The sequence below is a fragment of the Copadichromis virginalis genome, linkage group LG23 (genome assembly GCF_057382275.1).
Source record: "Copadichromis virginalis isolate Kocher_CV1m ecotype Utaka linkage group LG23, C_Virginalis_male_GT1.1, whole genome shotgun sequence".
Taxonomy (NCBI): Eukaryota; Metazoa; Chordata; class Actinopteri; order Cichliformes; family Cichlidae; genus Copadichromis; species Copadichromis virginalis.
The window spans coordinates 46,765,368-46,780,154 of record NC_140639.1 but is presented as its reverse complement, the minus strand read 5'-3'; the positions used below and the strand labels follow the sequence as shown (position 1 = coordinate 46,780,154).

General features: G+C 37.9%; 1 protein-coding gene, 1 long non-coding RNA gene and 3 other non-coding genes across 5 annotated transcripts in view; 1 reads left to right on the top strand and 4 right to left on the bottom strand.

Annotated features, from left to right (window-relative positions):
• Positions 1-8,584, bottom strand: part of LOC146681826 (uncharacterized) — a 113,487-nt gene extending 104,903 nt beyond the window's left edge. Inside the window, exons 1-7 of the mRNA XM_085448797.1 lie at positions 8,287-8,584; positions 5,906-6,190; positions 5,600-5,679; positions 4,854-5,019; positions 4,683-4,739; positions 4,453-4,530; positions 3,624-3,809 (exon numbers count right to left, since the gene is read on the bottom strand). Coding sequence (XP_085304923.1) covers positions 3,624-3,809; positions 4,453-4,530; positions 4,683-4,739; positions 4,854-5,019; positions 5,600-5,679; positions 5,906-6,190; positions 8,287-8,368 — 934 coding nt within the window. The 5' untranslated portion in view covers positions 8,369-8,584. The remainder of the gene's footprint in view (positions 1-3,623; positions 3,810-4,452; positions 4,531-4,682; positions 4,740-4,853; positions 5,020-5,599; positions 5,680-5,905; positions 6,191-8,286) is intronic.
• Positions 980-1,098, bottom strand: LOC146681828 (5S ribosomal RNA). The gene has a single exon (XR_014918318.1). It is a non-coding gene; the product is annotated as a 5S ribosomal RNA (ribosomal RNA).
• On the top strand, positions 1,530-1,648 carry LOC146681827 (5S ribosomal RNA). Its single transcript, XR_014918384.1, has one exon. It is a non-coding gene; the product is annotated as a 5S ribosomal RNA (ribosomal RNA).
• Positions 8,585-9,095: 511 nt separating the features above from the next.
• Positions 9,096-9,214, bottom strand: LOC146681825 (5S ribosomal RNA). Its single transcript, XR_014918307.1, has one exon. It is a non-coding gene; the product is annotated as a 5S ribosomal RNA (ribosomal RNA).
• Positions 9,215-9,316: 102 nt separating this feature from the next.
• On the bottom strand, positions 9,317-11,486 carry LOC146681824 (uncharacterized). The gene is made up of 4 exons (XR_014918249.1): positions 11,320-11,486; positions 11,129-11,180; positions 10,902-10,976; positions 9,317-10,020 (listed from the first exon to the last, which is right to left on the bottom strand). It is a non-coding gene; the product is annotated as an uncharacterized LOC146681824 (long non-coding RNA).
• Between the last annotated feature and the right edge of the window lie 3,301 nt (positions 11,487-14,787).

The following is a 14,787-nucleotide window of genomic DNA, read 5'->3' as shown; positions in this document are numbered from 1 at the left end:
ATTTTCCTCAGTAATAATAAGAAAGTAAGCCTCTACGTTCATTCTGACACACTACTCAAAACTGGTTGGGTGTCTTTTTTCAGAGCCACTTGCTCTAAACCTTTCATTTAGCATGAAATGTTGTTTTCTGGAAAATCCCTTTCATAACTTTACATGTGCAGAAAAGAATTAAAGTATTTATCTTTATAACTGTCATGTGGGAATGTGCTTAATTTCATGAAGCCCAAGTAATGCATGGTCTCACCAAGAAAACAGTCAAAAAAGCATCAGCGATGACAGACAACAATACATCACGTGAAGATTGCATATAAACGTTTTTGCTTGACAGGGAGACAAGTGACTGTAATCACAAGAACTATGATGAGGCAGTGTGATGTTTCAAATAATTAGAGTTACTCATTTAGTCCAATAATGAACACTTTCATTCTTTGTGTAGTACAGGATTACTACAGTTTATTTGGTGGGTCACTTTTGGGTGAATGATACTTGTAATTTGTAAATATAATGATCCGTTTTTTAAAAGAAGCACAATTGTTTGACGTTTTATCTCATTTACTGCATCTACATGAACTTTGAAATGTCAACCTGATCGCTCATTTAAAACTCCCTCAAATACAACAAAACTACACCTGACAGCATACAGAGATGAAGTGTAGCGTACCTGTGGAGGCAGTGATGAAGCAGCAGAGCAGAAACAGCGATGGTGGCAGCAGAAGCCATCTTCTTCACCGTTCTCATCACATTAAACTAACAGCCGCTTTCCATTTTAGAGGCTGTTTCCTGTCAGAGCATGGCATCATCATGTTTATGTGAGTGGGCATGTGTGGTTTTGAAGGGAAGAGGCCTCGTCTGCTCTCATAGATAAAGTACATAATTTCGTTCCACCTCATGTTAACATGTGATGTGAATGGGTGTGATGTAAGTGGTGTTGAGGAAGTGAGCATCAGCGCCCTCTGCAGTTTGCGTGTCGAAGTGCAAAAGCTTACAGCACCTGGTATTCCCAGGCGGTCTCCCATCCAAGTACTGACCAGGCCCGACCCTGCTTAGCTTCCGAGATCAGACGAGATCGGGCGCGTTCAGGGTGGTATGGCCGTAAGCGAGGGAAGAGCACAGAAACAGCCTTTTTAAACATGCTGTGATGACACACACACGTACGCACTTACATTTTTATGTTCTATATATAAGTGAAAGTCTAGAAAAAGCGACAAAAATGTTTGACTTCCAAATCGTCCTCTGTCACTTTAACACTGAACATGTCTTCTTATCGTGATATTACTGCTGGAAAAGCGTTTTTGCAGCTCAAATTTGAAGCTGCAGTTAAGGTTTGCATGTTTCGCTGTAACATATGGTAAATGGCCTGTATTTGTATAGCGCTTTACTAGTCCCTAAGGACCCCAAAGCGCTTTACACATCCAGTCATCCACCCATTCACACACACATTCACACACTATGAAGCTTAGCACAATAATATATATCAAAGTGTGTGACATTTGCCAGCTATAAAAGGTCTTTTATGTAGTTATGCTCTCGCTTACGGCCATACCACCCTGAACACGCCCGATCTCGTCTGATCTCGGAAGCTAAGCAGGGTCGGGCCTGGTCAGTACTTGGATGGGAGACCGCCTGGGAATACCAGGTGCTGTAAGCTTTTGCACTTCCACACACAAACTGCAGAGGGCGCGGGTGTTCACTCAGTCTCTCAACATTACTCTATGCTATTAAATTTGTATTCCGCATGATAATCAGCCCAACAAAATAAATAATCAAATTTCTAACATTTGTGTTAGCGTTTTAGTGTGAGGCAAGAGAAACCAGTGAAACAGTTATTTTATCGGTAACAGTAGCCATGGAAAGAAGTCCACCATAAATGATAAAGTTATCCGAAATTATTATTATTGTTATCAGTTTGATGTGAAAGTACAAAATAAAGTTATTTAGTAATTAGTAGTTTCAGCACTTAGCTGTGATAAAGTAGTAAATGTATCATTATTAAAAGATAGTAATTTATTACAGGACAGAGTCAAAGTGGCCGAGAGCACAGAGTCTGCACAGTGATTTGATATAAGTTTATAATGTATTCTTATATTTTGGTGTATAAAACCCAAAATATCAGCTAGTACAACTGTCTATCTATGTGTTTAATCATGATATATTCAAAACAAATACACAGACATTATTTATTAAAACCTGGAAATCTGAGAGACATTTACAGTTATTCTAGTGTGTATTGTAGGACAGAAAGTTAGCCTCATTATGTGCCCGTGCTTCCTAAACACTTTGAGTTGCAACACTAACTGAAATCAAATAAGTGTGACTGTTATTAGCTGACAGACCCTTCCCCTCCTCAGATAAGTAAGACAGTGAGTGAGGAATTCATACTTCATGTATACGTAGATCAACCTGTAGATCCATGAAGTCTAATCTGAGCTGTCTGTTCAATTCAAATCCCTCTTTTCCATGATGTGTGTCCTGTAGTGTACTGTCCAACTACTCTGTCCACATCCTTTCATCCTTTAATCCTGAAGCACTCATCCTCTCTCTATGTGCAGCAAACTCTGAGTCTCAATCTGTTTTCTGTCTCAATTTTTTATTTAAACTGGATCAAATGTAACAAGTCACTTGGATGAGTGACGAAACGTTTCTCCCACTGACAACGCTACGTCCAGATGAACAGAATCAACTTTTTGGGATTTCCTTACCTGGATCATTGAGCAATGCATCAAGTCATAAACAGTGATACGCTGTCAGTATATGCAGATGTCCACAAGGTGGCATCATTACATTACACATGCACATGCACATAGGCTACTACAAACACAGTTGTGACATTTTACAATTCACATGCACATGGAGTTTGATGTTTTACAGTGAAGGGAATCACTGGAAGGGTTTTGGGAGTCGGCCCACACGTTCTACTACTATAAATGTGACTTATGACTTCCCCGTGCACTTTTTAATCACTGCAAGCATCTGCACATGATCTGAACTTTGATTATATGGATTTTATATACATCCAGCATGTGGTACAGAAGCAGCAACAAATATATTGTCCAGTGCACAGTTGTGGGAATCTTTAAATCTGAAAGAAGAAAAAACACATGAAAATACGCAAGTCCTGAACTTTCACTCTCACAGCAAATATACAGCATGAACCCTTCCCACCGAGAAGAGCATATTTTCCTTCAAAACAAGGAGCAAAGAGAGCAGAAAGCTCTTAATGTACTGACACAAAGATTAAACAGTCATTCTTTACAAAGGCGCCCACATTGTACGGCCTGAGTTACTACAGAAGATGTAAACAGTCCGACTTCCTGTCTGTCCCACTTTCTCTGGGTAACTTTTTTTTAAAATCTACTTACAAAACAACAAAGTCTGGAGATGTTTTGATGGTGTTTTAGTTCAATAAATTATTGATAATCAGCTGGTATTTCAGATTAAGGTTCGTACATCTGGTTTAGTCACTTCATGTCAACCACATGCTCATTATTATTTATTCAGACTGTGTATTTGAGGTCATTTCCTTTAATCTGCCAATTTGTTGTGTGCAGCCAGTTTATCCATTTAACACGAAGCTGAAAAACATAAATGACTTATAGCTGAGGCTGGATGCTGGTGATTGCATTATTTCAAGTCGTCTCTCTTCAGGCCACAGTGTGTACAGATGCCAGGTTTCGGGATGTTGCTCGGCGAGTTGCTGTTTTCAGCCATATTGCTGGTATTGCCAGGTAGTTGCTGCAGGTAGCGGTGTTCATAATAATCAGGCTGTTCCTGTTCTTGATTGCTCCACTGCAAATAAAGCTCCCTCTCATCTGTTAAAATAAGCATAGATTACAAATCAGACCTGGAGAAACACCATCCTCTGTTAAAGTGTTGGTAAGAAAAAAGGTAAAACCTGCTATTACTGAGAAAAAGGCTTTGATGGGGTTGTGTCAACTAAACACAAAAGGATAAATAAAAGGATAAATAAAAATAAGTTGATCTCCTTTGCAGTAAACATACACAACTAAGACAACGTTGTGGTGTGCCGGAGTTACATGGTTCATGTGGAGTTTGGATCAGACTGCATGTGACCCTGCAGTTTTAGGCCGCTAAATCATTATGTCAGTAAAATTTTTAAAAAGGCTCCAGTTAAGTGTTATCATCTTAAATAAGTAAGAGCATTGCTTGCATTTGCAGCATGGCTTTTTTGAAAGATCAGGTTTAGATGCCTCGTCCACAATTTAACAAGATTTTCAAAATATATTTGAGTGATCTGCAGTTTGAAATGTCTTTAACCTGCTACCATTACATTAACTTAAGTCTAAATATAAATATAGTAGTCCTAGCACTGCACCTTGGGGAGCTCCACAAGTAACCTTTCAGAAGTTTAGACTGAAATGAAGCTTCTTAAGTAACTAACAGATTATATGCAGTGGTTTTAAAATAACTAAAAAAATAAAAATAAAATCTCACCGTTTAGTCGCACATGCTTTTTTCGTCTGATCCGGATACAACAAACGATGACAATTAGGATCAAAATCAGAACAATACCTGATGAGGATGAAAATAAATTGTATTAGACATGTAAAGTAAAGAGTTTATGTATTTGAATCCTGTGTTCATTGCTTCAAGCTTAATTGCTCTGCATTTCAGCAATGCCACACATGTTAAAATGTAAGGATTACACAGAAGACACAACATACCTGCTCCACCACCCACTAAAACCCAGATGCTAATTCCAAATATTGTTTCAGAGAAAACTTCAGGAATAAAACAAGAGAAGAAGAAAAGAATCTTATTATGATATGAGCTCATGAACATTTGGAAAAAGGCAAATTTAAACGTTTGCAGAGTCGACAGCAAGTAATACTTACAAGGCTTATAGCAGATTTGTTGAACAGGCAGACTGATCTCAGAGCCGATGGTGTTAGAAACATTGCAAGAGAAATGGGCGTTTGCCACGTCTTTGGCTACTCTCGTCACCGTCTTCCCTTTTTCTGCCAACTGTTTACCATCCTTAAACCATTCAATCTTCTCATTCTGTGGGAGAAAACACAATTAGTAGATTAGTTGAAGGCTTAGAGTGTGTGTGTGTGTGTGTGTGTGTGTGTGTGTGTGTGTGTGTGTGTGTGTGTAGTTTTTTGTTTCATTTTGTTTTTCTTGTTTTTCCAGTGCACGGCTCAGAATATAAGAGTATTTTTCTTTTTGTGTGTGTGGTGACTCTGTACAATTAACTGTGGAATTAATAATTTGACAGACAAATTCTTAAATACATTTCAGCATTTTAATCAGTGGGTCGTTGTCTTTGTGTCTTTTGTAAAAAACTAAAATCAACTTAATTAATCAAACTTTAAAACATGAGGCAAAGAGAATGATTGCCAACAGAAGCCGAATGCAGCTGAAATCAGATTAGCTGTATCCCATTTTATATATTAAAATAATATGTGCACATAAATCTTGCTGTTTCAGCTGCATTTTACAGTCAACACAGTTCAACTGCTTGGTTTCAGTGGAGGTGAAATGAGACCTTTGTCCACAGATTCTTCAGCAGCTTAATTATAAGTTATTTGAGGGACTCACTACATGGAAATATCAATAAAACATGAAATATTGTCCTCACCTGACCAACACTGCAAGTAAAACTGACTCTTGTCTTATCGCCTGTACACGTCATCGTCACATTGGGCTTCTGCACACGGTCTGAGTAAAGAAAATTTGATTATATCAACATTATATGAACTGCTGATAATACATTAAAAAAGTAATAAGACTGCATGACAAAATTAGACAGTAACTTTAGTATATCAATAAACCAGCAGTTTTCTGTGGGTTAAATGTGTGACTAACATAGAAACAGACAGAACACTTGCTATAAAGTACATTTGTATTACCAAAATGAATGTATGTATAATGTGTTGTTACTTACCTAATACACACAAATGCACACTTGGTAAATCCCCCGCATTTATTCCCTCTGTGTAAACCTCTGGTTTGTATCGTCCTGACTTGTCTTTGGTGAGTTGTTTTAGCTTTAGTGATCCAGTTGAATCAACATCATCATTTTTCCCTGTGATCACCTGTTTCTGTCTGCGATAAAAGATTATTCTTGTGTCCTTGAACCATCTCAGGTTATCTGATTCCTTCAACTTATATCTAAGTGGCACAGTAAAGCTTGATCCTGTTGCAGCGTACACACAATCATCCTGAGAGCCTTTGAAACAGAAAGATGAAGAAAGAGATTAGCCATGTTAGAAAGGCTCTGAATGATTGTATGTCAATTTATAACATTTGAAGGACATTACAAATTTCCAAAGTAGCTGTAAAGAGATCACAATGCACAAAGAAAGTATCAGGCACTAACATTTACATTCTGTTTGCAAATTGTAAAATATTTCTAACTTAGAGGGGACATTAGCAGGCTGTAAACATAAATATACCAAAACTAATGACTTTGTGCACAGCATCAAACACATTTCCTGCATATCCAAATGTCTCTGAGTGGCTTTTTTGTAAGAAATTACTAAAAACCCATCAGGAGATGTTCGATACGTTGTTTTAATTTGATAAATCACTGACAATCAGCTGATATTTCAGAATAAGGTTTTTGTCTTTTTTGGTCTTCCCAATAAAAGTCGACTACTGTAGAAGATGATCACGTTTTTAGATTGATCTCTGCGTAGGTTGAGTTCTTTTAATCTGCTACATTTGTGCGTGCGCTACAACAAGTTTATACACTCGCTGTGTAGCTGACAAATGTCTATGATAGGACAGATCACTGAGGCTCAATGATTGTTATCTCATATCCTGTTGTTTCTCTTCAGACCACTGTGCACATTTAAACATAAACTAAACCTAACTTTAGTTTGTCGTCAGTTGGGAGCACCAGATAATATTTTTTAAAGGCACATGGCATTTCTTCATGATTATGAGACACCGAGAAGACAATTAGACGTACTCAGTAAAATGGATTTTGCAATCACTGAACAACTTGACAGTTTCATTTTCTATTAGGGGAACCCACAGGAAATCAGAGGTTATATCAGTCGTCTGCTCAAGAGTCACAACATTAATATTTTCCAAAGTGATAACAAGAAAATAAGCTTCTTGTTATCACTAATTTTGAGACGCTAGTCAAAGCTGGTTGAGTGCCTTTGTTCAGAGGCAGTCACAAAGTGACTCGTGGGTAATTGCCCCACACCTTTCATGTAGCAAAAAAGGAAGAGAAAAGGCATTATCTTTTAAAATTTTAACCATAAGTTTTCTGTTTCTCTCCATCTTAACCACAAGCGGTTCTCAAGACTCTAACCCAGAGAGCTCTGAGCGTCTGCCCGTGACCGTTACCACTTCCCTGTGACTCTTGCATGCCTTTCCTAAAAAATGCCTCTCACAACTTTACAGTTGCAGAAAAGACAAAAATGCATTTATCTTTATAACTGTCATATGAGAATGTCTTTTTCTCTTTTTTTTTGTAAAAATTGTAAAGATTGTAAAATTCAAACACAACCAGTCAACATGATGCATGACCTGCAAAGAAAACTGTCAAAAGGCATCACTGACATCGTGTGAAGATCACTTATTCCTGTAAATAGTGCTGAAATAATCAAAACATTCAATGTAAAACTAAGAAGAAGTGAAGTGATGCAGTTTATGACTTATAGATTCCACAGATGGGGGTGAAGCGCTGCAGCGCTACGCCCCACTCTGTGTGTGGTTGACTTCAACCTACGTGGATTTTGTTACTCATCATTTAAATGATTTTTTTTTTAATTCGAAAGTCTTTATGTAAAGACAGTGATAACTTTAATTAAGTCCAGTCCAGTGAAGACAAACTAGTTTTTCTTTTTAGTCAGCACTGTTCAGTTTCTGAGTCCTCTATTGAGGAATGAAGCCAAATTTGCATTTCATAAGTACGAAACAAACTCTTAATGATGGTAAATGACAGCGCAGAATAACAAACAATTAACGAGATGAAATTGAATCTAAGTTTTTAAATAAGATAATTATATTTATGCTTTAGTTCATCAACTACAACTAAATGAAGGCATTTTTACGTAGGAGCTTTTTAGTGGGAGCTTCGTACAGAAAAAAAGGACTGCATGCTACATAGCAACAGATCAAGTGTCTGTGATGTGTTAAAAAATTGTGTGCAGCTAAACACTGATAAATGATTTTATCTTTCAAAAACATTTGAATTTTGACACTTAACATTTGAAATTAAAGCCATAAACTTTGGATTTTAAAGCTAATTGCTTATACAGTTCACCAAAAACTACACCTGACAGCATACAGAGATGAAGTGTAGCATACCTGTGGAGGCAGTGATGAAGCAGCAGAGCAGAAACACGGCGATGGTGGCAGCAGAAGCCATCTTCTTCTTCACTGTTGTCATCACATTCAGCTAACAGCCGCTTTCCATTTTAGAGGCTGTTTCCTGTCAGAGCATGGTATCATCATGTTTACGTGCGTGCGCACGTATGGTTTTGAAGGGAAGTGATCCAAGAGGCCTCGTCTACTTTCACAGATAAAGAACAAAGTAAGTGTGACACTTAGAACAAAGACTTTGCTTTTTTAGTTTTCTTGCTTCAGCAAATATATTTAAATATAATCTCCAGTTAGAGATGTTCAAGAGGTAACCGAAAACTCAAATACAAACTGTCCTAATTTGGGTGATAATTTGTAATTTAGACATAAAATATAAATGTATGTTTTTCTGAAATGACTTCTTCTTAAAATCTGATAATACAAACTGATTTTTCTTGTTACTGCTACAGCGTCCTTTTTGTTGGTGTTTTTCCTTTCACTGTCAAAAGCAAAGAAAATGAATATTCCACCGTTATTTTGTAAAATTGAAAGTGTATTTTATTTTAAATAATTGAAAATAAACACCTCTGTGAGTGTAATGTGGCCAGTAAAGTGTGTATTCTTAATTTCAGGAGATTCGGGGTGTCCCATGAAGCAAGATTAATGGGTTATTGAGATAAGCTGAACGTGAGTCAGAGCTCAAACTACCCCTGTTTTGGACGTTGATGCAGAAAATGTTATCATGAAGAATACCAGCTGAGCACTAATGATTGTTATTGAGGTTTTGCCCTCTGCAGTTTGTGTGTAAGTGCAAAAGCTTACAGCACCTGGTATTCCCAGGCGGTCTCCCATCCAAGTACTGACCAGGCCCGACCCTGCTTAGCTTCCGAGATCAGACGAGATCGGGTGTGTTCAGGGTGGTATGGCCGTAAGCGAGAAAGCACCTCCGAAACTGCCTTTTTGAGGCTGACAAAAATGTCCTATGTAACAATTCTAATACATGCGAGTACAAGAGAGGAAGACACCCAACAATGAGTTGAAACATTAACTTGTTATTTATTCCTGCTTAAAATAGATTATTATGGATTTCAAAATCTTATTTGGATTTTGTGTGTACCCATTCATTTTATTTATATACACGTCACAGTTTACATTTTAAAATAGACAGAAACTGCTAAATTAGGCACACTTGTAATTATCCAATTTTTTTTGCATTAAAAAAAATCTAAATCTGTGTTTTATTACTTGTTTACTTATGTTTAATGTCAGAAAAAGTAACAATGATTTAACTTAATTTAACTTAATTAAAACAAAGATAAAACATACATCTTAAGATGTAAATCAATCACTGTACAGGTCACTCAATAATTTACAGACATACATACACATTTCATACATTTAAAGACCTTTATGTGCCATCATATTCAAAAATTTGTATTAAAAAAATAAAATGACTGTTAAATTAGAAATTATTATTAAAATTAATCTCTGGTGGACCGACCACCAACAGGAGCTATTGCAGGTGTTCAGCAGCAGTTTGGGGTGGAGGCTCTGGTCCGATCTCCGGCTGGTAACACTGGCTTTAAATACCCAGAGCATCACCTCTCTGATGGAGAAGGAGCCTGAGGTAGGTGGGGGTGAGGTTGAGGAACACTTACTGGAGATTCATATATATCTTCATGAAGGTCCAGAGCCTTTGATTGGACGCATTGCCAGACTGTGTGTCAGCAGCAGAACCCTCTGTAATAATAAATGAATTATAAATCCAGAAATATACAGTTGTGTCATTTTAGGTTTGACATTTTTAAAGGGAATCACTGAAGAGGTTTTGGGAGGCGGCCCACACGTTCTACTACTATAAATGTGACTTATGACTTCCCCGTGCAGTTTTTAATCACTGCAAGCGTCTGCACATCGTCTGAACTTTGGTTATACGAATCTTATATTAGATTTATTTTATATTATGTCCAGTGGTACAAAATCAGCAACAAATATATCATCATCTCTTAAAGTGTTGGTATTACTGAGAAAATGGCTTTGATGGGGTTGTGTCAACTAAACACAAAAGGATTTTTTTTTAAAAAGGATAAATAAAAATAATTTGATCTCCTTTGCAGTAAACATACACAACTAAGACAATGTTGTGGTGTGCTGGAGTTACATGGTTCATGTGGAATTTGGATCAGACCCCGACACCCCCACCCATCCTATGTGACACGACAGAGGTGATTTCTGTAGCTATGTGACCCTGCAGTTTTAGGCCGCTCAATCATTATGTCAGTAAAATTTTAAAAAAATAAACCTTCCATTTAAGTGTTATCATTTTGAATAAGTAAGAGCATTGCTTCCATTTGCAGCATGGGTCTTTTGAAAGATCAGGTTTAGATGCCTCGTCCATAATTTAACAATATTTTCAAAATATATTTAAATCATCTGCAGTCTGAAATGTTTTAACCTGCTACCTTAAGTCTAAATATAAATATAGTGGTCCTAGCACTGCACCTTGGGGAGCTCCACAAGTAACCTTTCAGAAGATTAGACTGAAATGAAGCTTCTTAAGTAACTAACATATTATATGCAGTGGTTTTAAAATAACTAAAAATAAACAAATAAATTCTCACCGTTTGGCAGCACATGCTCTTTTGGTCTGGTGCTGACACAACAAACGATGACAATTAGGATGATCAGAAGAGTAACTGATGAGGATGAAAATAAATTGTATTAGACATGTAAAGTAAAGAGTTTATGTATTTGAATCCTGTGTTCATTGCTTCAAGCTTAATTGCTCTGCATTTCAGCAATGCCACACATGTTAAAATGTAAGGATTACACAGAAGACACAACATACCTGCTCCACAACCCAGTAAAAGCCAGATTTCTGTCATTGTTTCAGGGAAAAACTTCAGGAATAAAACAAGAGAAGAAGAAAAGAATCTTAATATGATATGAGCTCAATACAATGACTACTTCAGTTCATGAAGATTTGAAAAAGGCAAATTTGAACATTTGTACAGCTGATAGTAATTAAGTAATACTTACCGGGCTTATAGCAGATTTGTTGAACAGGCAGACTGATCTCAGAGCCGATGGTGTTAGAAATATTGCAAGAGAAATGGGCGTTTACCACGTCTTTGCCTACTCGTGTCAGCGTCTTGTCTTTTTCTGCCAACTGTTTACCATCCATAAATCATTTGATCATACAAATGTTTTCATTCTGTGGGAAAAAACCCCCACAATTTGTGGATTATTTGAAGGCTCAGAGTTCAACAACAAAACAGTCCTATAAAGAACATACAATTGTCCCAGGGTTTGATTGTTTAATTATCCAATGCTTGTTTGTGGGTGTATTTTGTTTTATTCGTTTTGTTTTTCGTTTTGGGTTTTCCAGTGCAAAGTTCAGCCAAAATATATGAATGTTTTTGTTCTTTTTCATTTTGTGTGTGGTGACAATTAATGAACACAACATTAAGAACTAATAAAAATCAGTAAACACATTTATAATAGCAGAATTATGATTCTTAAACATATTTCATATTTTTAATCAGTGGGTCGAGGCTCTGAGTGTTTTGTAAACATCTCAACTTATTATCGAGCTTAACTTTAAAACACGAGAAAAAGAGAATGATTGCCAACAGCAGTCAAGTGTGGCTAAATTAACAACTCGGTTTATTTTGTTTTACACTTTGGATTATTTTCCATCTTATGTAATAAAATAATGAAGACATACAAAGTCAAACCTTGCTGTTTCAGCAGCATCTTATTGTTGTTTCTCTTCTGACCACCATGCTCATTTAAACGTAAGCTAAACATGACTTCAGTTTGTTCTTCTTAACCCGCCCCTTAATGATCTTAACCACAAGTGGTACTCAACAGTGCGAACCATTGAGGCCTCTGAATGCCTGCCAACGACCATTACCACTTCCCTGTAACTCCTGCATGAAAATGTGTTTCCTGAAAAATGCCAAAGTTTTACAGCTGCATAATCAAAACATTCAAAGTAAAACTAAGAAGAAGTGAAGTGATGCAGTTCATGACTTATAGATTCCACACATGGAGGTGAAGCAGAGGAACACTGTGTGTGGTTGACTATAAACTACATGGATTATGTTACTCAACATGTAAATGTATTTTTTATGGAATCGAATGTCTTTATGTAAAGACTGATATTTTAAAAATAAGTAGAATTACTCATGCAGTGCAGTAATAAAACACTGCATGCTACATAGCAACAGATCAAGTGTCTGTGATGTGTTAAAACATTATTCAGTCTGCAAAAACTACACCTGACAGCATACAGAGATGAAGTGTAGCGTACCTGTGGAGGCAGTGATGAAGCAGCAGAGCAGAACCACAGCGATGGTGGCAGCAGAAGCCATCTTCTTCTTCACCATTCTCATCACATTCAGCTAACAGCCGCTTTCCATTTTAGAGGCTGTTTCCTGTCAGAGCATGGCATCATCACATGTGCGTGATACAAGAGGCCTTGTCTGCTTTCATAGATAAAGAACAAAGCAAATGTGACACTTAGAACAAAGACTGTGCTTTTTAAGTTTTCTTGCCTCAGCAAATATATTTAAATATAATCTGTGATCTCCAGTTAGAGATGTTCAAGAGGTCCTGTCCTGTCCTAATTTGGGTGATAAATTTAGTTTTTTAATTATCACTCTGTAAGGAAAGTAAATGAAATGAAACTAGAGATGAAATTGAATATCCCATTATGATGTTATAAACTAAAAAAGTGTTTTAATATGTTAAATAAAGTTATGGAATTTTGTTTTTAAATTTAAGGTCAGTTTGGTGTCCCATCAGTTTGCTTACCAGCATCTTATGGGGGTGGATGATGCTGTTATTTACCTGTGCTCACTCTCACCTGCATGTTGCTGGTGCCATTGTGAGGAACTTGTTTTGGGGGTGTTTCTACTGCCTTATGTACCATCTAACCACTTTTACTGCTCAGGATTGGTGTCACCACATCTACTGTCTCCTGGGTTACTAACTGTCAGTGAGAGAGGCCTCAGTTTGTACAAATGTGGGCTTCCCTGTCTGGTGTGGTTAGTTAGCTTTACTGGGGCATCACAGAGGATGGTACTGGTCTCATTCTCGTTTAGTCTGTAAACCTCAAATTTCCGGCATAACACTAGCACACGCCACCTGCAGAAGTTCTCTGATGACACTGTGGTGGTTGCAGTCACCTACTTCTGAATGTCAACGAGGTAAACAGATGGTGGTTAACTACTGGAGGAAAAAAACAAAGCCCATTAATACCACGGGTGAGGATCTGGAAACAGTGGCCAGCTACAGGTACTTATTGTTAACTTTTACTCACAAATGACAAACTTGATTCAAGGACCAACAGTGATGTTGTGTACAAGAAGTGGGCGACAGGACTGTTTCTTGGAGAAGCTCAGATCCTTTAGCATGTGCAGTAAGATGTTGGAGGTGGCAAGTGGTGCTTACTTGGTATTAGGTTGGAACCAAGTCACAATTGTGAATTGTGACTTACAATTGCCTTGCAATCAAAAGTGTTCATACAGAGATTGTACTGCACACTCAACCTCTGAGCGGCCACTTTTTCACTGCAACTACTTGGCAAATGCAAAGAAGTTCAGTGCAATCACGAAGCATCCACAGATTGTTTTCCTAGCTGCAAGGATGTTGCCATCCTGTATTTTTACGTGTTTTGTTGTATACTTGTAACACGCAGACACTAAAGCGGTCCCGCCAGAATGTCATGCTAAAAAGAAAGATTCTTTAAAATCCAAGGGGGAGCAAGCGAGTCAGATACCAAGGGCACAGAGATGAAGCAGGTCTGATCGGAAACAGTTTATTTCCCAGCCAGAAAGCACAAATAAAAACACGCTTAAAATCTACTAAATAAAACCCATAAAACTACCATTTTCTACATTCACTAAACCCCCCTGATATAATTATGCCACATGTTCATTATGGGTCCACCAGCAGGCCAGGAATTCCTTCTTTAGAGCAGAGTCCACTCCAGCCTTGTCTTTGGCAGACGAGGAGGAGCCTCCCATCCTCTTGCCCTTCCACTGGGCCCATCACATCCCAGCCCAGCTTGCGTTCTGCACCCGAATCTGTCATGCGATGCCACCACAGCTCCCCTTGCGTTGGTGCCAGGTAAAATAACAACTGGAGGCCAGAACAATGGTCCCAGAAGTGGCCCTGGCTTATAGCCATGGCAACCCTCTACCAACCCAGCTGCAACCAGTAAACGACAGTGGAGACTCTGCTGCCAATCACACGCGTTGTCTCCTACTGTTCCTTGCTGTCAGGACTGGGTCGCCATGTCACGTTGGCCGTCTAGCATTCCTCCTCCAGTGCTCAGCTAGCCTGCTTTTAAAAGGTCTTTACACAGCTGATAGGCCACCTCTGGACACACCCATGCCTCAGCATGTGATCCCTATCAGCTAATTTGTCCCATGCACAGCCAGTCCACAGTGGATTAAAAGAATATTATGCAACAACACTAAAATACTCAATATAAATATC